Here is a 27,743-nt window from a genome sequence, read left to right on the forward strand (position 1 = left end):
CGTTGAAAATACATAAGAACAAGGTCTAGGCATGGCCGAGTGGCCAGCCTCCCAAAGTGATCAAAAGATCTCAAGAACAAAAGATTCCAAAGATCAGAAGATGTTCTAAATACAATAGTAAAAGGTCCTACTTATAGAGAACTAGTAGCCTAGGGTGTACAGAGATGAGTAAATGACATAAAAATCCACTTCCGGGCCCACATGGTGTGTGCTTGGGCTGAGCATTGAAGCATTTTCGTGTAGAGACTCTTCTGGGAGTTAAACGCCAGCTTTTATGCCAGTTTGGGCGTTTAACTCCCATTTTGGTGCCAGTTCCGGCGTTTAACGCTGGGAATTCTGAGGGTGACTTTGAACGCCGGTTTGGGCCATCAAATCTTGGGCAAAGTATGGACTATCATATATTGCTGGAAAGCCCAGGATGTCTACTTTTCAAAGCCGTTGAGAGCGCGCCAATTGGGCTTCTATAGCTCCAGAAAATCCACTTCGAGTGCAGGGAGGTCAGAATCCAACAGCATCTGCAGTACTTTTTAGTCTCTGAATCAGATTTTTGCTCAGGTCCCTCAATTTCAGTTTGCTCAGATCCCTCAATTTCAGCCAGAAAATACCTGAAATCACAGAAAAACACACAAACTCATAGTAAAGTCCAGAAAAGTGAATTTTAACTAAAAACTAATAAAAATATACTAAAAACTAACTAGATCATACTAAAAACATACTAAAAACAATGCCAAAAAGCGTACAAATTATCCGCTCATCAGTACGCTTGTTTGCGCTTATCTGCTATTTCTAGGTTCTTTTTGAAGTGTTGGATCCTTGTTTGTCCAACTTCTTTTGATTGCCTTTATATTTTTATACTTGTAGCTTGATTCTTTTGAGATCGTTAATTTCTGGCTCTAGCTTGCATGCTTTTTGTTGGCCGACCTCTTCATCTAAAGTTATTTCTAGCAATCCATTTGCTTGGACCTTCATGAGATCTCCTTTTTGGATTATTTTCTTGGACCTTGGTCAGGTCTCTTTTATAGATTACTTTTTATAACTTGTTTGTGGGAGGCTGACTTCGTCATGTCGGTCTCTTCTAAGTTATTTCTAGTAATCTATTTTTTGGACCTTGGTCAGGTCTCTTTTATAGATTACTTTTTATAACTTGTTTGTGGGAGGCCGACTTCATCATGTCAGTCTCTTTTAAGTTATTTTTAGTAATCTATTTTTTGGACCTTGGTCAGATCTCTTTTATAGATTCCTTTTTATAACTTGTTTGTGGGAGGCTGACTGCATCATGTCGGTCTTTTCTAAGTTATTTCTAGTAATCCTCTTTTTTAGGGTTGGCCAGACCTCTTTCCAGGGATTTACTTTTTATAACTTTTTATTATAATCGACTGGTCTGACTTCTCTACGTCGGCCTGTCTTTTAAGTTATTTTTAGCAACCCATTTTTATTAAGACCTCGTCAGGTCCTTTCTATGGATCACTTTCGATAACTTCTTGCATTATTCTGTTTTTGTCGCCTTTTCATCTTTGCCGATTTTGTAGAAGTTGGGTTTAATCCCTGTTTGGTCGACCTTTTGATAAATTTGGTTTTCATCTTCTTTGGTCTTTATCGTGATCGAACAGTGAATTTGATTTTCACTTTCTGCCGATCTTATAGCTTTATAACCGGGCGATGAATTTTTAGCGTTTTAGATTAATGCGTCTTGAGAATTTGTAGAAAATCTAAAAAACTTTATTCAAAAGGAAATGCATATATATATATATATATATATATGTGAGTGTTTTATCCCTCTAAGTCGGCCAATTTGTAGATCTTGGCTTGGCACCTCATTAAAAAACCTTTTCAAGAAAAAGAGTGCGCCTTATTCTAAGATCTTTATTACCTCTAACTATAGTACCTTCTTAGGTTGCAGGCGTGCCATGACCTTGGAAGCTCTCGCCTTTCGAGTTCGGACAGTCTGTAGTAGCCCTTTCCAAGTACTTCTATGACTCGGTAGGGTCCTTTCCAGTTTGCTGCCAGCTTTCCTTCTCCAGGTCGAGTTGTTCCGATATCATTTTAGATTAGGATGACGTCATTCTCGATAAAACCTCGCGGAACTACCTTTTGATTGTATCTTGAAGCCATTCGACGTTTTAATGCCTCTTCCCTGATCCGAGCTCTTTCTCGAATTTCTGGAAGTAGGTCGAGTTCTTCCCTTTGAAGTTGGGAGTTGGCTTCTTCATTATAGTGGATCACTCTGGGTGACCCTTCTTCAACCTCCACTGGGATCATTGCCTCCATTCCGTAAGCTAATCGGAAGGGTGATTCCTTTGTGGTGGAGTGTGGCATTGTCTGGTATGCCCATAGGACTTGTGGGAGCTCTTCGGCCCAGGCTCCCTTTGCGTCCTGTAATCTCCGTTTTAGCCCAGCTAATATGACTTTGTTGGCAGCTTCGGCTTGTCCATTGGCCTGGGGATGTTCTACGGAAGTGAATTGGTATTTTATGTTCAAGTCGGCCACTAACTTTCTGAAGCCCGCATCTGTGAATTGGGTGCCATTGTCTGTGGTGATAGAGTATGGAACCCCAAACCTTGTGACAATGTTTCTATATAGGAATTTTTGACTTCTTTGAGTAGTGGTGTTAGCTAGAGGTTCTGCCTTGATCCATTTTGTGAAATAGTCTACCCCTACTTTGAGGAATTTGACTTGTCCTGATCCCTGGGGGAAAGGTCCGAGAAGGTCGAGTCCCCATTTTGCGAATGGCTAGGGTGAGGTTACGCTGATGAGCTCCTCTGGCGGGGCGATGTGAAAGTTGGCATGTTTCTGACATGGTGGACACGTCTTTATGAACTCTGTGGCTTCTTTTTGTAGAGTTGGCCAATAAAATCTGGCCCGGAGTACTTTTTTGGTAAGTGTCTGCGCTCCGAGATGATTGCCACAGATGCCACTGTGTACTTCTTCTAAAACTTCCTTTGTGTTGGAAGTCGGCACATATTTTAACAATGGTATTGAAATCCCTCTTTTGTATAGAGTATTGTTTATGATAGTGTAGTATTGTGCCTCTCGTTTTAACCTATTTGCCTCCTTCTTATATGTAGGGAGTGTTTCTGTTTTGAGGTAGTTAATTATGGGAGTCATCCATCCTTGATCCCGACCTGTTATGGCTAGGACTTTTTCTTCTTCCGAGATTGATAGGTTCTGCAGCATCTCTTGGATGAGGCTTCTATTGTTGTCCCCTGATTTGGTGCTGGCTAGTTTTGAGAGTGCATCAGCTTGGGCATTCTGTTCTCGGAGTATGTGGCGGACCTCATATTCCCCGAGTTGTCCGAGCTGTTCCTTGGTTTTGTCCAAGTACTTTTTCATGGTGGGATCCTTGGCTTGGTAACTCCCTGCTATTTGTGAAGTGACCACCTGTGAGTCACTGAAGATGATGAGCTTTTGAGCTCCAACCTCCTTAACCAGCTTTAAACCAGCTAGTAGTGCCTCATACTCAGCTTGGTTGTTTGAGGCAGGGAACCCGAATTTAAGGAAAAGTTCGATTTGGGTTCCCTGGTCACTTTCAATTATCACACCCGCGCCGCTTCCAGTTTTGTTTGAGGAACCGTCTACATAGAGATTCCATTCTGTAGGGATTTTCGGGGTGTCTGTAAATTCTGCGATGAAGTCGGCCAAATATTGCGATTTGAAGGTCGAATTCAGACAACTCGACTACCCATTGTAAGATTCTTCCTGCTAAATCTGTTTTTTTTTTGCAGAATGCCTTTTATTGGCTGGTTGGTCCGAACCCTGATAATGAGGGCTTGGAAATATGGACAAAGTCGCCGAGATGTTAATATGAGAACATAGGCGAATTTTTCTATTTTTTGGTAGTTTAGTTCGGATCCTTGTAGTGCCTTACTGATGAAGTATACAGGTTGTTGCCCACTGTCGTCTTCTCAGACCAGTGCTGAGGCTACTGCCCGACTTCCTACTGCGAGGTATAATATAAGTGGTTCTCCTTCCCGTGGCCGAGTTAGGATAGGTGGTTGTCCCAGGAAGCTTTTGAAATCTTGGAAGGCCTGCTCGCATTCCGTTGTCCATTCAAACCTCTTTCCATTGAGTTGTTGTACCTCTTTGACGCAAGTCGGGCTCTTCATGTCAAGTATGGCCCGGAATTTATCCGGATTTGCCTCGATTCCTCTTTGTGTGAGCATGAAACCCAAGAATTTGCCAGCTTCTACCACGAAAGTGCATTTTGCGGGGTTAAGCCGCATGCCATGTCTTCTTATAGTGTCGAATACTTGGGTGAGGATTGACAGTAACGTCTCTTCACTTTGTGTTTTTATTAACATGTCGTCCACGTAGACTTCCATGATTTTTCCGATGTGGTCTGCAAAGACCTTATTCATTAATCTTTGATAAGTAGCTCCTGCGTTTTTGAGTCCAAAAGGCATGACGACGTAGCAATAGTTTGCTTTTGGGGTTAAGAATGAAGTTTTTTCTTGATAAGGTGGGTACATCGGGATTTGATTGTATCCTGAGTAGGCGTCCATAAACGAGAGGTATTTGTATCCGGAGGAGGCATCCACCAGAGCGTCGATACTTGGGAGTGGATATGGATCCTTTGGGCAGGCTTTGTTGAGATCAGTGTAGTCGGTGCACATCCGCCACTTCCCATTTGATTTTTTCACCAAGACGACGTTAGCTAGCCATAGTGGGTACTTGACTTCTCCTATGAATCCTGCCTCCAGTAGAGCTTGTACCTGCTCTTCCACAGTTTAGGATCGTTCTGGTCCGAGCTTTCTATGCCTCTGCTGTACAGACCGAGATCCTGGGTAAACCGCCAGCTTGTGGCACATCAACTTAGGATCTATGCCCGGCATGTCTGTGGCCTTCCATGCAAAGAGGTCGACATTATCTTGTAAGAACTGTACGAGTGATTCTTTTATGTCTCCTTTTAGGATTGTGCCTATATTGGTTGTTTTGTCCGAGATATCTCTGATCTAGACTTTTTCTATTTCGCCTTCGGGTTGTGGGCGGAGTTCTTCCCGCCCTTGAACTCCACCGAGTTCGATGGTGTGGAATTCTTCTCCTTTGCCTCTGAGGTTCAGACTTTCGTTATAACAGCGGCATGCTGTCTTTTGGTCTGCTTTTATTGTAGCTATTCCTTCTGCAGTTGGAACTTCATGCATAGATGTGGAGTCGAGACTACTGCGCCCAGCTGATTTAATGTTGTCCGACCTATTAAGGCATTGTAGGTTGAACCCACGTCAACCACAATGTAGTCTATTTTGAGTGTCCTTGACTGGTTTCCTTTTCCAAAGGTCGTGTGTAGTGAGATGTACCCAGTAGTTGAATTGGGGTGTCTCCCAGCCCGAACAGGCTGTTCGGATATACTCTGAGTTCTTTTTCTTCTAGGCCGAGTTTGTCGAAGGCGGTTTTGAACAATATGTCGGCGGAGCTTCCCTGATCTACCAGTGTACGGTGGAGATTTACGTTGGCCAATATGATAGTGATGACCATGGGATCGTCGTGTCCTAAGATGATACCAGTTGCGTCCTCTTTAGTAAAAATAATTGTGGGGATGTCGGGTGCTTCCTCTTTTCCCTCGACATGATATACTTCTTTAAGATATCATTTGCGAGATGATTTGGAGATCCCTCCTCCCGCGAATCCTCCGTGTATCATGTGGACATGTTTCTCTGGTGTACGAGGTGGTTGCTTTGTTCGTCCGACATCTTCATCCCTTCTCCTTTTCCTTTGCTCATCGACTCGGCTGGCTAAGTACCGATCTAATTTTCCCTCTCTTACCAATTTTTCTATGACATTTTTTAGGTCAAAGCATTCGTTGGTAGAATGTCCATAGATTCGATGGCATTCACAATACTCGGTCCGATTTCCTCCTCCTTTTTTGCTTTTGTGTGGTCAAGCTGGGAGTATTTTTTCAGTATGGCAAACTTCTCTGTAGACATCCACAAGGGACACCCGAAGAGGGGTGTAATTGTGGTATTTTTTGATCTTTTTCCCATGTTGATCTTCCTTTTTCTTGGATTCTTTGTCCTTATCTCGGGAGGAGCAGGAGAACCCGGATTTTGAGGTCTCTCCTAGTCGAGAGTTTTCCTCCATGTTGATATACTTCTCCGCTCGTTCTTGTACTTCATTTAGAGATGTGGGATGCTTTTTTGATATAGAATGGCTAAAAGGCCCTTCTCGTAAGCCATTGATGAGGCCCATGATAGCCGCTTCTGTGGGCAGACTTTGTATGTCTAGACATGCCTTGTTGAATCTTTCCATGTAGCTGCGGAGACTTTTCCGATCTCCTTGTTTGATCCCTAATAGACTTGGGGCGTGCTTGGTTTTATCTTTTTGGATAGAGAATCTGGCTAGGAACTTCTTGGCTAAGTCGTCGAAGCTTGAGACGGACCTAGGGGGTAGATTGTCGAACCATTTAATTGCTGTTTTTGTTAAGGTGGTCGGGAAGGCTTAGCAGCGGACCGCATCCGAGGCGTCAGTGAGGTACATTCTGCTTCGGAAGTTGCTAAGATGATGGCCGGGGTCTGTCGTGCCATCGTATAGAGTCATGTTGGGAGGTTTGAAGTCTTTTGGGATTTTGGCTTTCATGATCTCCTTGGTGAATGGGTCTTGTTCTTTGCGGGAGCTATCTTTGTGGCTGGATCTAGTAGTTTTAGTTTTAAAATCGGCTTCGAGCTTTAGGAGTTTATCCTCCAGTTCACGGCGTCGCCTAGCTTCCCTTTGTAGGTTTCTCTCTGTCTCGCGTTGGTACTCAACCTCTTTTTCGAGTTGTTTTAGTCGATCTTGAAGTGCCTCCATAGCTCCCGTGTTTGGCGAATCCTTGTCTTTGTTAAGTTGAGGAGTATCTTTTGGTGTAGTGTCCGCGTTTTTATGCGGCGTCCTGTCTTCTAGATAAGAGTCCTGGTCGTTGTCCGCCATGATGGTGGGATGACTTTCAGGTCCCCGGCAACGGCGCCAATGTTCCAAGGGTTACCTGAAACTGTAGGTCGATCTCGGACGAGATCTTCTGTACTGGTCGGAGATGACGTGTCCGGCTGGTGGGTGGCGGCTGGAGCTGTCGTGTCCGACTTGTTGGACTGGCTATGCTGCTGATCCTTTGTCACCGGAGGGTGGTGGTATCTGCAAGGGACTCCGATGCTTAAGTTAGCAAGGGTATTAAGCAGGTTTTTTGTAGAATCAGAGTATGAGTTATACCTGAGTGCTCCAGTGTATTTATAATGGTGAGAAATGATCTTTCTGGAGATAAGATAGTTATTTTATCTTATCTTATCTTTGGTGAGGTCATCTTATCTTCAAGGGAACCGCCCTTATTTCTATAGGTTTGGGCTGCCTTTGGATTTGGGTCGTATTCCTCTGTTTGGGCCCTTATTGGGCTTTTCCGGTGATTTGGCCGAGCTCTTCTCAAAAAGGTCGGATATTCTGACCTAAAGAGGTTGGTCGTCTTGTTGCTAAATATCCCGGGTCGGACAACTCGACTCAGGATATGAACAAAATTCATCTTAAAACTATATGTACGTATCTATTCATTAAAGTTTTAATTTATTTAATTTAACCTCTAATTTAGTATTCATAATTCATGTTAACTCTGATTCTATCGCAAAGTCGTTAATGGTATTAAGATTGATGGATGCCAAACTGAATTTTGCAAAACACCAAGAACATAATAAAAAATCAAAGACCATAAAATAAAAAACTGAAATATAGTATCCTGAATATCTTTAAGAAAATAATATACACAAAACTTACCACTATTATTCTATTAAGCAGAATCATTTAAACTCTACCTACCATTTTAAATAAGGAGAATTTTTTGTTACTTATAAAATTTTTGTCTAATTTATTTAAAAGTAGAAATAGAGTAAAGTAAAATTTATTTTTTTATTTTTGAATTTTAAAAATAAATATTAAGCACCGTAGAAGAGATTTTTAAACATAAACAAATTCACAATCCCCAGAACTATACATATTGACAAACCAATCATCACTATTCAGTATTCATCAAGAAAAGGAAACACATGTATATACAACTATTTTAAAAATAAACAATCGAATCAGTAATTTATATAAAATCGATTATGCTATGTATATAATAAAATTAGCTACTAAAATCAGTTATTAGTAAAAAAATATATGTTAAAATATAAATAAATATTAAAAATAAATTAAATTATATATATATTTATACATAAATACATTAATTGACTAATTTGACGACGTAGAAAATAAAAAAAAATTATCCAGTAAGTATGATTACTAATAAATTTTAGGATCCCACTAGGAGACAACGGACTATTTGCACAATGTGTATAATGGGCTCCTAAAAGCTTAAATTGATTTTGAGTTCACCAAAGATCGAACTTTTGATACCACTCATTCCAAAAGTTTCAACTGATGAGAAAAAGTAACACTAATGATTATATCTCTAATACTCCATAAACCTCCATTGTACGTATTGTATAGATATTCCATTGGCTCCTCGTACTTTCCCTAAATTTTATTATACAATACACCAATCTCACTTCAAAGTTCAAACCGAAAAGGCCACAGTCGTACAATCATGGTATTACAAGTTCTGAGAGACATAACTTATTATTACACCATAAAATCTGAACTCCAATGTTTGCCAAACTGAAATAAAAAACTAAAGGAGTCAATTTAGAAATTGGACTTTTGGCGCCAGAGACCTGCAATCTTCAACTTCTTAAGTACCCTTTGGATATAGAACAGAAATATTTAACACACACAGCTCTGCAATATTTGGTAGAGACTGCACAGTGGAACATTAAAATGGACCTTCATCTACAGGTGAGAGGGACACAAAAAAAAAAATATTCAGCAATAAAGATGATCTCTTAAACTAGTAGGAGAAAATATATACAAAATTAATAACTCATACGACACAAACCATAGATACGAAAGCATGTATTAACTATTAGGAACCAGTTTTCTAACAAAAACTGAAAAACTAAAGAAAATGAACCATATCACTAAAAATAACTAGTTTTGACGTTGACGGCGCGTGAATGGTAGTCCAAAAGAACAGTTGTGATTGGACGACACAACATCAAGAATAGCGTACCTTAATCTGCTTTGTTCCATATTCTTCATCTATTCTTGCTTCTCCGTGGTCTTGGTAGCCGAGAACATCCTTCAATAACTGGTTTCAAATTTTCCTTCTTCTTTATGTAGTCAGGAAGAGATCTTAAGCTTTCACAGTTTACAACTGACAAAGAAGATAGTAGGGGCATAACCTTCTCATCTCCACCATTACCATTGATTCCAGTCCATCCTTTCCAGCGACCCAACGTTATGAAGTGAAGCTTTTGCAATCTGGGAAATGCAATTGCAGACGAGGAGCCTTCGTTGCCAGCATCATCATGGTTTAACCCTATTCCCAGAAATTCAGAACCTACCATCTCCACCTTAGGCATATTCTTGATCTCAAGTGATTCAAGGCATGGCAGTTTCCCAAGAGGGGGCAAAACATTGCATTCACTACAATTAGCAAGCAATAGTTGTTTTAGTCCATTCAATTCAATGATCCAGTTGGGGAATGAACTTCCTCCGTAGTGAAATATTCCAAGGGATTGCAATTGAGAAGGTGCTTTTAAATTATCAAGTAGGATCTGATGGTTGCCCTCCGATCCTGCAATAGAAAACCACAGTTCCAAGCCAAACAAATTTTTCTTGTTCTTTAGACCTGCTCTTTTAGCTTCAGAAATTTCGGTTTCGCCACCCAATCCATCTATGGTGATCCACTCTTGAATATTGTTCAGATTCTCCAAATCTCCAAGACTGCATGCTTTGCTTCTGCTAGCACCACCACTGCTCCCGAAGAATCGATTTAAAGTTCTCAACAAGGTTAAGGTTGCAATCCCTTTTGGTAGGTAGCTAAGGCTTGTGGTCCAGAGAATCTCAAGATGTCGCAATTTGATCAATTTTCCTATACTTTTTGGTAGTTTTCGAAGACTATTGCATCCATTGAGATTTAATGTTTGCAAATTAAGCAAATTACTTATTGCAGAAGGCAACTTCTTTAGCTCATGATTGAAAGAAAGATTAAGGTACCTTAGATGAAGCAATTCGGCTGCCTTCAATGGAAGCTGTTGTATTGTGCAAGAGCTCAAATCTAACGCCCTGATTCTCTTCATACGACTTAGAAGGCTGGCAAGATTTGTTGAATCTATGTCAGAAGACTCAGACAAAACCATCAGTGTGTGTAGTTTCTCTGCATTGGCAATTGAATCTGGAAAAGTGGTTTGATCTTCAAGACATAGGGTACAATGACGATAATGAGGAGGCTTTGTCAAAGCACGATTCTCTCCGGCCTCTTCCGCGGTCGTTCCTTCATTGAGAAACATTATGCGGCATTCATTTTGAGCAAGATCTTGGATGAAGTCAGTCATTCCTTCGTCCATTATGAGGCCACCATCACCATCTTGGAAGGCAGAGCAATCTCGCAGTTGCTTGACATATTTCCGACCTTCTATTTCCATCATATCTTCGTCGGAGGCAATAAAGCCCTGTGCCATCCATAGTTTGATGAGCTTGTCTTCTTGTATGGAGTAATTCTTAGGGAAGATGGAGCAATATAACAAGCACTGTCTCAAAGCAGGAGGCATTAAAGAAAAGTTCCACATGGATGAAGATCTCAAGTCCCTCCACTGCCTATCAATTTGCAGTACTTGATGCCATTCTTCATAAGATCTGCCACGCAACATATTACCAACAGACTTAGCAACAGCTGGCTTCCCCTGGCACTTTTTTGCGATTTCTCTTCCAACTTGGCCGAAAATCCATTCCACGGGTGACTCATTCTTCAGATCACCAAATGCATGGTGTTTGATAATTGACCAGCAATCCTCGTCGAGGAGACTTCGCATGAACACGATTGTGGATTCTGCTAACTCTGCGACCCTCTCCATCTGTGTGGTTATCAAAAACATACTTGAGCATGGACCCAGCACACTCAGAAGATGGAACCACCGGTTTGGATCTAGGTGGAAGACATCGTCCAGAACAATAAGGCATCTCGCGTCCACAGTTAAATTCTGAATCTCAGCTTCTAGTAATTCCATTTCAGCGGCCACGGGTTCATGACCGCTCCCTTTCAGCATAGACTTCACAATTCGTTTAACATTGAATTGTTTAGAGACAGTTACCCATGTCGCGAAATGAAATTTACCTCTCACACTTTCGTACACATGTCGGGCTATCGCAGTCTTTCCTATTCCACTTTCTCCAACAAGGGATATGCACGGATGATATACATGACGATCGGTTAACTTGCTAATTACATCTTGAATTACAGCTTCTCGACCAAGGATGAGCTCTTTGCCGGAAATATTGGACGGAGTGATTGGCGCATGCAAATTTACTGGTACCGGTAGTTCTGAGCTCGAACCAAGTTTCAACTTACCAACCTCTTCTCTTAAGGCCTCAAATTCACGAAGGATGCTTTTCATCTTACGGCGTCCCTTAAGGTGTTGAAGGAGTCGGAGGCCTACAAAGCGCAACTTCTTTGCCTGTTGCACTAGTTCAAATTCTTCTGAAACATCCGTTAACTCGTAGCATATATCTTTAACGCCCTCGAACCACAGCTTCACTTCTGGATCCCTCGCTTGTTTTTTCTCTGCCTCTTCGATGACATCAAGGACAGCAAGCAATACCTCTCTTGCCCTTGACCACATTCTCCTATTCACCACCTCGTGAGATTTCCCATTCTCCAACACCTTTGCTCCCGCCATGATCACTGTGTCACGATTCTCCATGCTACACTAATTTGTTTGCTGATGGTATCCTGAAAGCAAAAGGGATACCGCAGTTATTTACACGATGATGAGATCTCTACAACTCCAATATTCACAACAAGTCCACTATCATCAATCTTCTTTCAAATCTCCTAATAATCCCCCCAGCTAGGCAGCTACTATGACTAGGAGTGTTTTTGGATCTGCAACCACTGGAATGTGTTTGCTTGCATTTCTTGGTGTGTGTGTGTTTTTCTTTTATTTTATTTTATTTTTTCGTGGTTATATTGTGGTTTTTAGTTTTGGTGTGAGCAGGGGAGCGTTTGTTGGTTGGGTTTATTTGGTTTAACCCTAAGGACAAGGCCATCTTTAGTTAATTGAAATGTGAATACATATTATGTTATTTTGAGCATTGTTAATTATTATTTTTGTATATAATAAGATGCATGTAATATTTATCGATGTGTTAAGAATTATCGTATTTACATAAATGAGTTAGAATCATGATAAAAATTGAGTTATTTACTTTCTCGTCATTTTTGATATTTTTGCTCCCACTCATTTCCGGAGTGCAAGTGTGTCTTTCAAAGGTTAGAACCTACTGCCAGAAACTCGTTTCTACTTAGCTGTAGCTGTGTTGTTTGTGTTTCTTCCTTTCTTTCAGACACAAAAAAAGTCTGGCTTGTAGAAGTTGCACTCAAGTCCATTAATAGCGGGTACATGGAGATCTTCCCGGAACATGTGCGACATCTGTGGAACGAATGGGAGCTGCGGACGCTGGTTTTGATAAGCCTCACATGGCAGGTTATCCTCATCAGACATGGCTCTCGGAGGAAGCATGCCCGCGGCAGCTTTGTTAGCTTTCTCGTTTGGGTTACATATCTGTCAGCAGATTGGTTAGCCACAGTCTCGCTCGGCACACTTGCCAACGACCAGGGAGACCAATGCAAACAAGATAGCAATCATGCGCTGCAGGCCCTTTGGGCTCCTTTCCTCCTCTTGCATCTCGGCGGCCCTGACACAATCACCGCTTATGCCTTAGAAGACAACATCTTGTGGATAAGGCATTTACTCGGTCTACTTGTCCAAGTTTCTGTCGCCTTTTACATCTACATAAGATCTTGGAGCACCAGTGCGTTGACTTTTATAGCCATACCAGTGTTTGTTTCCGGGATCATAAAGTATGCAGAGCGCACTTGGGTTCTGAGATCGGCTAGCCCGGAACAACTTGAAGAATCTTTGCTCTCCGCTCCTGCCATACAAGCTCCAGATCTCGATCGTTCTTATGGCAACCCCGAGCTGGAGTATGTTCACAGAGGATACTACTTGTTTCCTGTTCTCAGGCGTCTCTACGCAAATCTGAGCCTAAGGTTCGCAGAGAGTCAGCGAACCTACAAATTGATGGTGAAAAAGGAACATGTGGACGATGAGGAGAAACAGAGTAATTATGCTTTTAAATTGGTTGAGGTCCAGTTGGGTTTTCTATATGACTTGCTTTACACAAAAGCAACTACAATTTACACTCTACCGGGTCTCATTTTCCGATTCATTAGTGTTCTATCCACAGTGTCTGCTCTAGCTTCATGTGTTGTCTTCCTTAATGTTCATGAGCATGAGTACTCAGGGGTTGACATTTCTATAACATATTGTTTATTTATTGGGGCTATTTTACTTGAGCTTTATGCACTTGTGTCCCTTCTTTTCTCTGATTGGACTTTGAATTGGCTAGTCAACAAGCAAAGTTCACTGCAGAATTTCATATGCCGGGCTTTGTCTCGTTGTCAGAAAAGATGGTCAGGAGAGTTAGCTCAACACAACTTGTTGAATTTTTGCATAAAGAAGAGGGTAACAAGATGTCTCGGAAATGATTTTCTTTTCAGAATCTATTTTCCGATGGAATTATACTGGCAAAGGACATGGGAAGATGTAGATACTGATCTCAAACAGTTTATCTTTATACTTCTCAAAAGAAATCAAAGGGAGTACGGTTTAAAGCGATTTGACTACAATTTTCTCAAGGATTTGCTTTCTTATAAAGGTGACCATGCTTTGAGGTTTCACGGAGAGATAATGTGGAGCGTTGAGGTTGAATTCGGTCATAGCATACTCATCTGGCATATTGCAACCGACATATGCTATCATTCTACAAAAGCAGCAGAATATCAAAAGAAAAAATGGGAAGCGAGTAAGAGGATTTCCAATTATATGTTGTATCTTTTACTCATGCATCCCTTCATGCTGCCTAAATGGATCAACAGGATTACACACATTCGGAACACTTTCAGGGAAGCCATAAGGATATTGCAGCGCGAGCAGCTATCGGTGAAAGATGCTGCAAGCGCTTCGAAATTGCTGATTCAAATGAACACGCAGAGTCACCGGCCACTCGAACAACTCCGAAGGGAAAAGGCTGGCAAGTCTTTGCTACATGAAGGGTGCCGCCTTGCTTTACAGCTTCAAAATATATACAGTCCATGTGACATAATTTGTGATGTGTGGTTAGAGATGCTTACTTATGCTGCAAGTCAGTGTGACTGGGGGGCGCATGCTCAGCAACTCCGAAGAGGAGGAGAATTTCTGACTCATGTTTGTCTTCTCATGGCGGAACTTGGTTTGAGCAAACAATTTGACATTGGCCGGAAGGAAAGCAGCGTAGAAAGCCAAGATGATGGATGGGGATGCCTAAAAAGTAGATTTCTCAGTTCTTATAAGTGATGTAACAAATTAAACTTTATATGATGTTATGATGTTCTGTTTTCTTAAATTTGAATTTGTTCTCAGATTCTGTCACCTGAAAGCAATGTAGTTAATTTATGTGCAATTGTGACAAGACTCAAGAGTTGATGATTTACTGAACTAAAAGAAGAATGCTGAATGATGTATGTGGTGTTGATTTTGCTTTTTCTCTCTCTTATTTTTTACTTTTTTACTCTTTTTAGAATTTCATTTTTTTTAATGAAATTACTAAAAGAAAGTAGTTCATCTAGGCTGTGATTTTTCATGTCAACCTAAAGTTTAACCTGAACCTGAGAAAAAAAATGCATTCGGTTACTATGACTTTTTAAATTATTGTTCTTACGCAAAAAAATTTGAAAGATCATTTTAGATTAATCAAAATTTTAAAAATTAAATTAAATCCAGAAACATGAACTGCAAAGGAGTAATAAAATGAATAATAAAACCAACAATTTGTTCAACAGTTTCTCGATTTTGTAAATCACGCTTGCTTTATTATTGGTAATAATTATTTTTCAGTGACAACAAGACAAGAGAGCACTCAGCATTGGTTCAAATTGAAATGAACAGATTGAATTCTATCCTAGAGAGAAATTGGCATCACAACAAAACTAGTATCCATAAGGATCAATAATTTTACATTTGACCCATCCCCATCCATCAGTTTGGCTTTCTTTATGAAGCCCCTTCCTTCCAATATCAAATTGTTGGTTTAAGCCAAGATCCGCCATGAGAAGACAAACATGTGTGAGCAATTCTCCTCCCCTTCGAAGCTGCTGCGCGTGCGAACCCCATTCGCAGTTACTTGCAGCATAAGTCAACATCTCTATCCACACTTTACAAATCATTTCCCATGAACATCCAAGATCCTGTAACTGCAAAGCAAGACGGCAGCCCTCAATCAGCACAGACTTGCCACTCTTGTCTCCTCTTTGATTTTTGAGCGGCTGATAACTCTGTCTATACATTTGGATCAGCATTCTGGAAGCATCTGCATAATTTTTTACCAGAAACTGCTTTCGCTGCAATATCCTTATGGCTTCCCTAAATGAATCTCGAACATGGGTGATCCTGTCTATCCATTTAGGCAGCAAGAATGGACGCATTAGTAGAACATACAGCATGTAATCCGATAAACTCTTGCTCGCTTTGCAATTGTAGTTGTTGTTCTTATCATCTTCTGAAGCAGCATCATAGCATATATCAGTTGCTATGTGCCAAATGAGGAGGCTGTGACCAAATTCAACCTCTACACTCCAACCAATCTGATCAAAACAATTACTATTGGTGAGAGCATGATTACCCCTATATGAGAGCAATTCCTTGAGATGGTTATAGTCGAATCTACTCTCATCGTATTCCTTGTGTCTTTCTTCGATTTCTTGAAAGATTAGCTTCTTCAAATTGTTATCTACTTGCTTCCATTGCCTTTGCCAGTACAATTCAATCCCAAGGTAGATTCTGAAAATCAAGTCAATTCCAATAAAGTTTGCTACCCTCTTCTTCATGCAAAAGCTCAGTAAGTTGTGTTGAGACATGCAACCTGACCACCTCTTTCGACCTTGATGCGAAGCCCAACAGATTATGAAGCTCTGCAGTGAGCTTTTCTTCTTGGTTAGCCATCGCATAGTCCAGTCCGAAAGAATGAGCGAAATAAATGCATAAAGCTCAAGTGAAACGGCACCAACAAATAAGGCATATGTTATGCAAACATCAACCTTTGACAAGTGATTAGTGTCAACAAAGACAACAAATGCTACCAAAGCAGACACAATAGAGAAGATGCTGATGGATCGAAAGACGAGGCCAGGTAGAGAATAAATTACAGGAGCCTTGGTATACAAAACATCATAAAGAAATGATAGTTGGACCTCAACCAACTTAAAAGCACGATAACTCTGTTGTAGGACATCGATAATTTCATCCTTTTTGTTCTTCTTTACCATCAAGGAGTAGTTTCGTTGTCCTTCTGCGAACCGAAGACTTAGACTTGCATAGAGACGCTTGAGCATCGGAAACAAGGAATACCCTTGATGAAGGAATTGAAGCTCAGAATCATGTGGAACATGCTTCAAATCCAGGGGCTGCGGAGTTGGAGCTAAGATTAGAGAATCTTCAAATTGGTCAGAGCTAGTTGATCTCAGAACCCAAGTGCGCTCAGCATACTTTTCAATCCCAGAGACAAACACCGGCACGGTAATGATAGATAAAGCGCCAGTGGTCCAAGATAATAGGAAGATGTAAAATGCTACCGAAGCTTGGACAAGGAGGCCAAGCAAGTGCCTTAGCCATAAGGTGTTGTCTTCTAAGGCATAAGCAGTTATTGTGTCAGGGCCACCGAGATGCAAGAGCAAAAAGGGTGCCCACAGAGACTGCAGCATTTTGTTCCTGTCCTCTTCTTTTCCTCCATTCTCGTCCCCAAGGTTGTTGGCAAGAGTTCCAAGGGAAACTGTGGCGATCCAATCTGCTGAGAGGTATATTAACCAGACAATTATGCTGATGAAGCTGTTTCTGGCATGTTTCCTCTTAGAACCGAATATGATGAGGATAACTTGGAATGTTAGGCTCAGTAAAACCAGCACACGGATCTCCCATTCATTCCATAGATTTCTTACATGTGCTGAGAATATCTGCATGATCTTCCCTGCTCGAGCTATGGTACTGGTGTAGGCACAGTACTTTTTTCAGTGCACTAAAGACATTCTTCTTCACAATGTGCCTAGTTAAGTGTAAAAAATCTTTTAGTGTCGTGAAATTGAATTACCCTTGTAGAATTACTTGAGGTGGGGAAAAAGAGCTAAAGAGATTTATACTTTGGAATGGCGTGAATAGGGGTAAAAGGACAAAAGAAGTAAGGGAATTTATACTTGGCTGTAATAGGAGCGATTTGAATAAGAATCTACTCACAACTAATAATTTCTTTAAGAGTAAAGCTAGGAACCAAAAGCATATCAGCCAAAACTCAGTCAAATACCTTTGGATGAATTCAAAATTTTTACGAGTTAATATATATGGATGTTTCTTCTACTAAGTATTAGAATGTTTCTTTTTCATATTAAATGGATGTTCTTTTATATATATTTTTCGAATTTGTGATTGTTAGAAGTGGATAAATTAATGTGAGAAAAAAGAGAAAGGTTTTTATAGGTTTTAATTAGGTTTACTTAATTAATTTAAAATTTTTTAAATTTTGAATTTAAAAAATTTAAAATTAATTAATTATTGATATAAATTAATATAATTTTGTTTAATTTTTTGCCGATAAACTTTTGGTTCCTTATACTTTTCCTTTCTTTAATCAGAATTCGGAAGCAGAGGACATGCATTCTTTTTTGTTCACTCCAGTGATATAGCAGACCATGCACTCTACATTGATCCGCCTAAAATCTGAGTTATCGAAAAGTACACATGGCAAGAAGGTGGATGAAGGAATGAAAGAAAGGTTGTTAACTGTGTGCAATATTTTGCTGGGTGTCGCTGAAGATGCAGAGGTGAAACCGGAGAATGAAGGTTTGAGGTCGAGGATTGAAGAAGTAAAGGAAAAATGCTATGACGTGATGGACCTATTGGAAGAAGTGAAGGTGGCACGAGTTGAGCTTTGTTTTTGTAATCCAGTCCCGCCAAGTCGTCGGAGGTTGAAACGCATGGTTCAAGCTGTTCGACCCATTCGGAAACAACAACTCCTTTGAGGATATTCGAGTCATTTCCGTTGTAGGCGCTCCTGGAATAGGAAAGACTGCAGTGGCCAAGTATGCTTTTCAATTTCCAATAGTGCGGTATCATTTCGAAATCCGTGCATGGATATCTGCATCCGAGGATTTGGATCTGATAAAATTTCTCAAAGTCTTCATTGAGATTTTCACTAATGACGTGGTGTATAACGTTGAGACTGAAGTATTACAACTGAGATTTCGCCAAATCGTTGAGAAGAAAAGATGCCTTGTTGTGCTGGACGACGTCAGTCAGGAGAACCCTCAGCATTGGTTACATCTAAAGAAGCTCTTCAAGTTTTGTGATCCAAGAAGTAGGATCTTGATAACCACAAGGAACCAGGAAGTCGCGGACAACGCCGGCTCCTTGTCAACAGACATCCTCGAACTACGTGGTCTTTCTGAAGAAGCTTGCTTGTCAATTTTCAAGGATTGTGCATTGGTTGCTCCAGAAGCTAAAATCCCGAATGAACTTAGGAGCAACATTACAAATATATGTAATGGGTCACCACTCAACGCCGAGTCTCTTGGTCGTTTCATATACCGTAGACCCGTGGAAGAATGGCCAGAAGCACTGAAAGGTATTGATATAATACACAAGCTGTCGTATTATCCAGGGCAATCCACATTTTTTAGTGTCTCCCCTATTTTAAGACAATGCTTATTGTATTGTTGTATCTTTCCCAAGAATTACTCAATAGATGCAGACACTCTCATTAAACTTTGGATGGCACAAGGATTCATTTCTTCTTCAGATCAAGATGGAGACGATATGGAGAAACAAGCTTGGAGATGCATAAAAGAATTGTTAGATCGTTACATCTTTGAAGAATCAAAAATAGATGATAATGGTAACTTCAAGTTCAGATTGGAGGGCCGGATGGGAGACTTTGTCAAATTCTATGTAGGAGGCGAATACCAAAGCAGGTTCCTTGATTATTATTATGACAAGGAGCCTACCCAGAAGGGTCTCATCACGCGGCATTATACCTTAAATGTTGGAGTTCAAGCTTCTTTGCCAGAGTCCATTCCAAGGGCAGAGAAACTCCACACTTTGATGATTTTGTCCGATCAGTATTCCTTTCCAGATCCAATAAACACTGCTAATCTACTACGCCGTACCAAAAGGCTCAGGGCGCTACACTTGAGCTCATGTTCCATAAAAGAGCTTCCACAAAACATAGCACACTTGCTTCATCTAAGGTACCTTGACTTATCCTTCAATCATGATTTAAAGAAATTGCCTAAAGCAATATGTAGTTTGCTTCACTTGCAAACTCTAAATCTTAATGGATGTGATAGTCTTCAAAAGTTACCTAAAGACATTGGGAAATTAGTGAACCTACTATATCTTGAGATTCTTTGGACAACAAGTCTTAGCTACTTACCCAAGGGGATCGCGACTTTAACCATGCTCAGAAGATTGAATCGTTTCTTTGGCAATTCTAGTGCTAATAATAGCAAAGCTTGCAATCTTGGAGATTTGGAGAATCTAAACAAGATTAGAGGGCATATTACCATAGATGGGTTGGGTGCTGAAGCTGATGTCTCTGGTGCTAAAAAAGCAAGTCTGAAGAACAAGAAAGATTTGCTTGGCTTGGAACTCTGGTTTTCTTTTGTCGGATCCCAGCGAAAAGATGAAGCTGTGCTTGAAGCTTTGGAAGCGCCTCCTAGATTGCAAGGCCTTGGGATATTTTACTACCAAGGCGAATCATTCCCCAATTGGATGACAGCATTGCAGAATCTGACACATGTGATGCTAGCTGATTGTAGTAACTGCAGTGATCTGCCTCCTCTTGGAAAACTGTTAGCACTTCAATCACTTACCATAAAGAATATGTCCGAAGTGAACATGGTTGGTTCTGGATTTCTTGGAATTCAGTTGAACAATGCTGGTGCTGGTGCTGAAAGCTCCGGTTCCTCATCATCCGAGGCATTTCCAAAATTGCAAGAACTTTGCTTTGAAAAGCTGAATAATTGGGAAAACTGGATTGGAATAGGTGATGATGGTGATTGCGCAAAGGTCATCATGCCTTCGCTTTCTTCTTTGTCAATTATAAACTGCTCAAAACTAAGGACAATTCCAAACTACATAAAGCTGAAGACAAATTTGAGCGGTGGCATTAAAAGATGTCCTTCTCTTGATTTATCACAGCATCAGGTATGTAACTATTAGTTCATATTTTTTAATTTGAGATTTACTAGTAAAAATATGATGTCACTTGTTTTTTTTCCTTGTTTATTCAGTTTGATTTTCTATTTCTATGCTTCAAGTTTTGTTCATGTGAATTTGAACTTCCAGTTATTGGGGATTAAATTTAAACTATTAACACAAGTTGATTGAATTAGCAGCACAAAATGTAAATGGCATGATATGATTGCTTGAGTAAATACTTTCTTGCTAATCTTATTTTGTTTGATTGTTGTACCTCAAAATCGATTCTTACTTTACTTCCACAATCGATTATGTAAAGTGACAATTTGTTACTTTTCATACAGTTATCAAGTATCTTTCAAGGGACTACAACCACAGATAAAGTGGTACATAATGGATCTGATAAAATTCTTACTAGTTTATGAATTCATCTTTTTTATTATTAACCCATTTTGTTTCATGTTTAACAGAGGTCTAGTTGAGCGTGGAATGCGGCAGAGGGAAAACTGGGGAGTTCTTGTCCAATTTTTCTGCTATTTATAATAAAGGGCCTTAAGATGTAGAAGATTAATAAATATCGCCATCTCAAAGGTCCAGTTTCCAAATAAAATTGTTGCCTTGTGTGCTACTTTATTCCATCTGGCAAACATCTTATGTAATATCATTACTATGGTTTGAATTTTTATTTTGGTTTCATCCTATTGTAATAATGTAGCTACCATTGTTATATGGTTGGAATATTGTTGTTGTGATGCATTTTCAGTTTTTTACTTCTTATACGTGGATGGTTTTGGGTAACTATTGGATGAATCTTTTATGGATGAGTTGTTTGACTAAAATCATCTATAAAACTAATCTTTGAGAAATTTTGTTTTCTAACTAAACATACACTATTAATAAATATTTTACCCTATCAATCATTCATGTGTTTTCCATTTTCAATATTAGCTTAATGGTAATGCACATTCTTCTCATCTTTTGGATATGTTGTTACAATCGTACGCTTACTTATTTGTATTTATCTTTTACCTTTTAAGTTCTATATATGTCTTTAAATTAGCGTTTATTTTAAAGTATTAAGATAGAGATTAAAAGACTGAAACTCAATATTATATTTATTAGTTTAGAGACTTGATGAGTTTGGAAAATTCTAAATTAATATTTGTAATGACTAAACATTATTAATTATATTAATTATAAAATTATTAATTTAATTTTCATGAAACATATGTTAATTAATAATTTTGTGATGCAGGTTTACTATTGGGCCGAAAATTAAATGATATGATGCAAGCCCAAGTATAAATTTATTCAGCATTGATAAAAAAAAATTAAGTTGATCCTATGGCTGAATATTTGTTTTGGTATTTGGATCAGTTTTTATAATACAAGCCCAACTTAAATACTTGTTACTAGACCATTGAAGATTAGTCTGAAATCAAGAGGAAATTGGGCCAGCTTGAATGTTGTTACTAGAAAGCCCAAATTTAATTTTTGATGAGTAATCACTCATACTTGATCCAAAACCAAGTGAAGAAGAAACCAAAAGATGCTTCCAACGGATCTAAGCTTGTTACCATGTGATGGATTTCAAAATACATTCAATTATCATTTATTGCATGGGAACAATGAGAGAGAAAAGAAAAGAGAGAAATTGATTTGATTGATTTAATGACACTACACGCTATTCAACAAAGGAAAATGGGAAACTTGAATTCACTTTTATTCTCTCTCTTTGTTCATTGATTATTATTCAAATCCATTGAATATTTTCTCTCTTCTCTCTCATCTCTTTCCTTCTTCTCCTTCGGTTATTGTCCAGGAAGCCATGGAAGCTACACCTACTCACCGAAAAGAAGATGGAGCACGCATCAAGACCATCAAGCTAATGATGGCAAGAAAATATAACAAAATAAAAGTATGCTGTGGCTGAGATTATCACCAAAAAGTGGTAAGATTTGGTGAGGTAATCTCGGATTCTTCATACTCAAAAAGAAAGAAGGAGATTCAGCCAACAAGGTGAAGATTTTTGGAGGCATGGCTTGTCTCTGATTCTGCTCAACCACCACAGGAAGTAGCTAGAGTGGCGAAGTGATGGAAGAGGCAGAGATTGGAGCAGATGAAGTCATCATCATCATGAAGCATCAAGGACCAGAAATCCATCTTGGAGAGCAAGCCAAGGATGGAGCGCCCGGATTGATGAAGTGTGATGACCAAGGAAGAACTAGAGGTACTTGCATGTTAGATTTTGCACGAGTTACCTCTTCTCTCTGTGTGGCCGAACAGGATCTGTTTTGAAGGAAAAGAAGCTAAACTCGGTTTTGTGTTTCAACTGTGAAGGCTTCACTTCTCTATAAAAGGGGTGAACAGTCACGGTTTGATTCAAGGAAAGAAAGTGAGAGTGCAAGGCACAGAAGTCTCATAGCTACCTAAGCTTACAGATTTTCTTCTCCTTCAATGTATTATGTTTAGTATTTTTCTGTTTAATTTTGTCATGTCTTGAGTCTCATGGAAAAAGGCAAACAGTGAGGTTTGTATGAAAAAGCCATAGAGCGAAAAAAGGCAGAGAGTGCAAAATTAAAAGAAAAAGCCATAGATGTCTTAGAGTTCCTTTGTTCATCTATGTTGTGTTTCATGATTCTGTGAGAATTCTCTTGTAAGTTGGGTTAGCACTTTACGTTTTTTAATCTGGATGATTATAGTGAAATTCCATCATTGTTGTGATGGAGACTGGATGTAGGCTGCATTGCACTTAGCAGCTGAACCAGGATATATCTGGGTGTAATCTTCTCTCTCTCTACTTCTTCATTTGTTTCTGCTGCACAGGAGCTAAAATAAAAAATGTCTCGTGCCAAGTGACGAGACAAAAGTAAAAGGTCTCGTGGCTAAGGACGAGACAAAAACAGAAAAGTCTCTTCAAAGACCAGAAAGTGTAATCAACAAAAAGGGGCTAAGATTCAACCCCCCTTTTCTTAGCCACTGAAACCATCAAGACTGATACTAAAATATCATTGCGTAAGCCCCAACATCAACCCACCAACACCACCATGGTGAAATAATCTACAAAATAGCTTTGTTTCATTGTGTCTTTTTATTAAAATAAAACCATCAAAATAGATTATTTAATAATTCATTAAAGAATGTAAACAAACATATTTATAAAGTATAATTTATTTTAACTTATCCATAATTTTGTTGAAAAATATATTTCTGAAAAAGGTATAACTTTGTGTCAATAAAGTGAATAAACCCAACTACAATGTGCCCCAAGCCAAATATGACTTTTAAGTTAAGAAGTTATTATTCCTATATCAATATTATATATTGAGTTTGTTTGGGTATTATTAAATTGTTAAAAAAAATATTTTTTATTTTTTAGTGTACTTAATAAAATTTTAGTAATAAAAGTAAAAATATTAAAAAAATAAAAAATTTAAAAATTATAATTTATAATTTTTAAAGATTTTTTACTTAAAATAATATTTTTTAACACTATAAATAAATAAAAAATTACTTATTGTAATATAATTATTAAATAAAAATATTTTTTACTTTTACTTTTTTAAATATCTTTTAAAAAAATATTTAAATAGAAATTTATAGGTTAGACACTAAATAAGTAAATAGTTTGGGAAAGTTATCAGGTGTATCCGGAAATATCAGTGTTCCAGTTGTTTTAACCGTTGATTTTACTTAATATATATTATATATATTTTTTATAATTCAGATTAATGGTTAAAACAAATGGAACATCGATATTCCCAGTATACCTGAAATTCTTCCAATAGTTTGTTAGTTCCTGCAATCTCCTTATTGTAACATCAATTATTTGCACAAAGTACAAACAACTAGCTTTTCCAAAAAACACCAATTAACATGGAAAATGAGAGAGAAAAGTACAAACAACCAGAATTCCTATGGCTATGTACTCAACTACCTTTTTTTCCCCCTTCATATCCATTGAAGTTTAAGCCATCTGCATATGCAAGAGAGAAAGTGTGAGATAGAGAACATGGAAGAAAGTAAAGGAAGAGTATGTGTGACTGGAGGCACAGGGTTTATAGGTTCATGGATCATCAAGAACCTCCTTCAACATGGTTACTCTGTTAATACCACTGTCAGATCCAACCCAGGTACAAAGTAGAACAAAATTTCCTCTATGCTATCTTCTTTCAATATTTGTTATGTTTTTCTCATGATCTAATTAGTGGTATTAAACTCTTAATTACTACAAACTAACTTCATAGGATCTGATATCTGAATTGGAAGCCTTCAAGTATTTTAAGAATATTTACTTGTTTTGTGAACTTAATTTTACTATACAATTTTGAATCGAAAGCCTATGATCATTATTCATTGCCAAAACATTCTTTTTCTGTTTTGAATATTTTATAAATTAAAAAGTAAAAACAATAAAATTTTATTTTATTTTCTATGTTTTTCTTTTATAAAATTCCAAAAATAGAATTTACTAATATTGAAAATAAAAGCTAAATAGGCCTTTGTTGATTATCAGAATTCTTATTATAACTAGAGGTATTTAGCAAGGACTATTATTTTCTATTTATTTATCTCACTTTGAACTAAAATATTAACTTTGCTTATCTTTTAAACAATAAAGCAGAACACAAGAGAGACATTAGCTTTCTTACTAATTTACCTCGAGCATCACAGAATCTTCAAATTCTGAATGCTGATCTCAGCAATCCAGAAAGTTTCAGTGCAGCCATTGAAGGGTGCATTGGAGTTTTCCATGTTGCAAGTCCAGTGGAATTTGAATTAAAAGAACCTGAAGAAGTTATGATAAAAAGAACCACTGATGGAGCAGTAGGAATTCTCAGGGCATGTCTCAATTCCAACACTGTGAAGAGAGTAATCTACACTTCAAGTTCCTCTGCTGTTTTGTACCATAACAGTGGCAAAGATGATAATGAAGAAGTTGTGTTGGATGAGAGTTTTTGGAGTGATGTGGATTACCTTAGAGCATCAAAGATTGATGGTTGGTTCTATTCTGTTTCTAAGACACTCACAGAAAAAGCAGTGCTTGAATTTGGGGAGGAGAGTGGAATGGATGTTGTGACTTTGGTTCCAACGTTTGTTCTTGGACCTTTTATTTGTCCTAAGCTTCCTAGTTCAGTTCATGCTTCATTGTCCTTGGCATTTGGTAAGGACTCAATCTTTTTTTTTTGTTGTTGTTGTATTCATATATAATATCTAGAGCATATTGTAGATATATATTTAGATACATTAATTTATAAATATACCTAAAATATTAAAACTACTATCTAAAATGGAGGAAATACTAATATTATATTATTTGTAACACACTGTGGAAGTGTTATAAAACTATATCATTGGAAATAAAAAGATCTACCCTTAACTAATATTCAAGAGACTTTAAAGATTGACAAGAAAAATTGCACTATTTGAAAGTAATTTAAAGAATAATGCTACACATTCAAGTATTTTTGTTAACTAAGTCCAACTAAGTTGTTTAATATTCAAGTTTTTTTGTTAATCAATTCTAACTAAGTTGATTTAATATGAACAAAAATTATTTTCATTACTCTTACTCACCCGCTCACCCAAACATTATTATTAAACTTAGTTAACAAAAAGACTTGAATGTATAGTATTTCTCTTAATATTAATCATCAAGTTTGTTATTAGGACAATTTTTCTTAAAAAAAAAAATAATTATCTTGCCTATTACCACTTGCCTAACTCAAATATAAAGAGGTAGATCCTATCTCAAAAAAAATACTCCAGTAAATTAATTTTTTTTAGAGAATTTCAACACAAATTTACAAAGCAGTGAAGCACGAGAGAATCTCCATAAAAATAATAATAGATGTACTCATTTTGACCACACATTAGGTCAACAATCTTTCCTATCATTACACAGCAATAGTATATGAATACCGAAAGTTACTCATAGTATAAAAATACATATATATTTAGTGTTCTAATAAAATTTGATTATACATAAAAAAAATTGATGATTCTGTTATGATAAATTTAATTATTGTGCAGGTGACAGAGGTCCATTTGGTTCGCTCCTTCAGGCACCAATGGTGCATGTGGATGACGTGGCTAGAGCCCATATATTTCTACTTGAACATCCTAATCCAAAAGGGAGGTATAATTGCTCATCATCTTTGGTTACGGTTGAAACAATGTCTCAAGTTGTTTCTTCTAAATACCCGGAATTTCAGCTGTCAACGCTAAAGTGAGTTTTGTTACACTTCTCCATGATGTTCTTTTTAAACAAAAATAGACATGCATATATGTAACTTAATTAGTTAACGATTTTCCTTCGGTTTCATTGAAATAAATTAAATTTGTACGTTTATGTTGTTGCATTGTAGCAAGTTGAAGCAAACTGAAGGTGCCAAATTACAAAATTTATCATCAAAGAAGCTCATAGATGCTGGATTTGTATTCAAGTATGGACTTGAGGAAATGGTTGATGATGCAATTAGATGTTGCAAAGAAAAGGGTTACATGTGAGGTTGTTTAGTTATGCGTTGGTTTTAGCGTTTGAACTTTGAAAAAAAAAATCTTATGATAAATACTTTTATGATTAACATTTTGCTTACCGAATTCAGACTTTTATTTGTGTTAAAGAAGTTTAAGCTGATAGAAATAGTAGAAAACTATAAATAGATTAAGCGTCAATTTGGATAGATTTTTGAAAAAAATATTTTTAAAAAAAATTAATTGATAAAAATTATTTTATATTTAAATAGATTTTAAAAAAAAAATGAAATATTAGAAACATCTTTTGTTTCTATTTTTTTAAAAGAGTACCTTTTTTCACTAAAAAATCTAATCCAAACTAATACTAAATCTGTTATAACCTGTTATTAGGTGCAGCATAAGTTTGTTAGGATGGTTAAGTTTAGTAACCATCTCTTTTTTATTTTCTTGGTTGCTCTGCATGGCTATATATACTGGCAAAGGCTTTGATAGTGTAAACACATAATTCATAACTATTCTCTCACTTGTTCTCTTCTACAAACACTATTAAAAGAATAAAACTAAAGATTAATCTTTCCTTTTTCCTTTATAAGTTTACTCTACACATACATTAATCATACCTTAACTTTTGTGAGTAAAATACATATTTGATTTACATAAGAAAAAAAAAGATAATTTTATTGTAGTTTTTCTTACTATATACTCTAAAATTCAGAAGTGTTGTACATTTCAAAGTGGAAAAAAAAAGGCTAAATAATATTTCTCAAAAATAAAAAGAAAGAAATATGTTATCCACCAAAACTTTAGAAAAATGAATATATATGTTGGATTAGTCAAACTCTTTTAGAGTATTGGCTTAAATATTTCAAATAATCAGTGGCAGAGTCAGTTAGAAGGAAGGGCCCAATAGCCCCCAAATTAATAATTTGTATT

The 27,743-nt window shown here is 37.7% G+C and overlaps 5 protein-coding genes across 6 annotated transcripts; 3 read left to right on the forward strand and 2 right to left on the reverse strand.

Moving 5' to 3' along the window:
* Nucleotides 1-8,542: 8,542 nt before the first annotated feature.
* On the reverse strand, nucleotides 8,543-11,894 carry LOC107475532 (putative disease resistance protein RGA1). Its single transcript, XM_052257067.1, has 2 exons — nucleotides 9,059-11,894; nucleotides 8,543-8,778 (listed from the first exon to the last, which is right to left on the reverse strand). The coding sequence occupies exon 1, from the start codon at nucleotides 11,748-11,750 to the stop codon at nucleotides 9,084-9,086; it is 2,667 nt and encodes an 888-aa protein (XP_052113027.1). The 5' UTR covers nucleotides 11,751-11,894; the 3' UTR covers nucleotides 8,543-8,778; nucleotides 9,059-9,083.
* Nucleotides 11,895-12,449: 555 nt separating this feature from the next.
* Nucleotides 12,450-14,444, forward strand: LOC107475660 (uncharacterized). Its single transcript, XM_016095318.1, has one exon. It carries the CDS (start codon nucleotides 12,450-12,452, stop codon nucleotides 14,442-14,444), a length of 1,995 nt encoding a protein of 664 aa, XP_015950804.1.
* A 632-nt stretch (nucleotides 14,445-15,076) lies between these two features.
* Nucleotides 15,077-17,101, reverse strand: LOC107475661 (uncharacterized). Its single transcript, XM_016095319.1, has one exon. The coding sequence runs from the start codon at nucleotides 17,099-17,101 to the stop codon at nucleotides 15,077-15,079; it is 2,025 nt and encodes a 674-aa protein (XP_015950805.1).
* Nucleotides 17,102-18,116: 1,015 nt separating this feature from the next.
* LOC107475716 (putative disease resistance RPP13-like protein 1) lies at nucleotides 18,117-20,916 on the forward strand. The gene is made up of 3 exons (XM_016095364.3): nucleotides 18,117-20,336; nucleotides 20,675-20,716; nucleotides 20,801-20,916. The coding sequence occupies exons 1-3, from the start codon at nucleotides 18,903-18,905 to the stop codon at nucleotides 20,810-20,812; spliced, it is 1,488 nt and encodes a 495-aa protein (XP_015950850.1). The 5' UTR covers nucleotides 18,117-18,902; the 3' UTR covers nucleotides 20,813-20,916.
* Nucleotides 20,917-24,169: 3,253 nt separating this feature from the next.
* Nucleotides 24,170-26,917, forward strand: LOC107475533 (vestitone reductase). 2 transcript variants are annotated; one of them, XM_016095189.3, is made up of 4 exons: nucleotides 24,170-24,463; nucleotides 24,952-25,494; nucleotides 26,364-26,559; nucleotides 26,699-26,917. In XM_016095189.3, the coding sequence occupies exons 1-4, from the start codon at nucleotides 24,313-24,315 to the stop codon at nucleotides 26,838-26,840; spliced, it is 1,032 nt and encodes a 343-aa protein (XP_015950675.1). In that variant the 5' UTR covers nucleotides 24,170-24,312; the 3' UTR covers nucleotides 26,841-26,917. The 2 variants fall into 2 exon arrangements, with proteins under 2 accessions (XP_015950675.1, XP_015950676.1); XM_016095190.3 differs by having other exon boundaries at nucleotides 24,955-25,494.
* Nucleotides 26,918-27,743: the final 826 nt, after the last annotated feature.

The sequence above is a fragment of the Arachis duranensis genome, chromosome 2 (genome assembly GCF_000817695.3).
Source record: "Arachis duranensis cultivar V14167 chromosome 2, aradu.V14167.gnm2.J7QH, whole genome shotgun sequence".
NCBI lineage: Eukaryota > Viridiplantae > Streptophyta > Magnoliopsida > Fabales > Fabaceae > Arachis > Arachis duranensis.

Bases quoted from the DNA above. Each gene is read 5' to 3' on its own strand.
- LOC107475533 (XM_016095189.3), top strand. From the start codon at position 24,313: ATGCAAGAGAGAAAGTGTGAGATAGAGAACATGGAAGAAAGTAAAGGA. The intron at 24,464-24,951 runs GTACAAAGTAGA...TAAACAATAAAG, and splicing joins CACTGTCAGATCCAACCCAG to CAGAACACAAGAGAGACATT. The intron at 25,495-26,363 runs GTAAGGACTCAA...ATTATTGTGCAG, and splicing joins TTCATTGTCCTTGGCATTTG to GTGACAGAGGTCCATTTGGT.
- LOC107475716 (XM_016095364.3), top strand. From the start codon at position 18,903: ATGGCACAAGGATTCATTTCTTCTTCAGATCAAGATGGAGACGATATG. The intron at 20,337-20,674 runs GTATGTAACTAT...CTTTTCATACAG, and splicing joins TTGATTTATCACAGCATCAG to TTATCAAGTATCTTTCAAGG.
- LOC107475660 (XM_016095318.1), top strand. From the start codon at position 12,450: ATGGAGATCTTCCCGGAACATGTGCGACATCTGTGGAACGAATGGGAG.
- LOC107475661 (XM_016095319.1), bottom strand. From the start codon at position 17,101: ATGCAGATATTCTCAGCACATGTAAGAAATCTATGGAATGAATGGGAG.
- LOC107475532 (XM_052257067.1), bottom strand. From the start codon at position 11,750: ATGGAGAATCGTGACACAGTGATCATGGCGGGAGCAAAGGTGTTGGAG.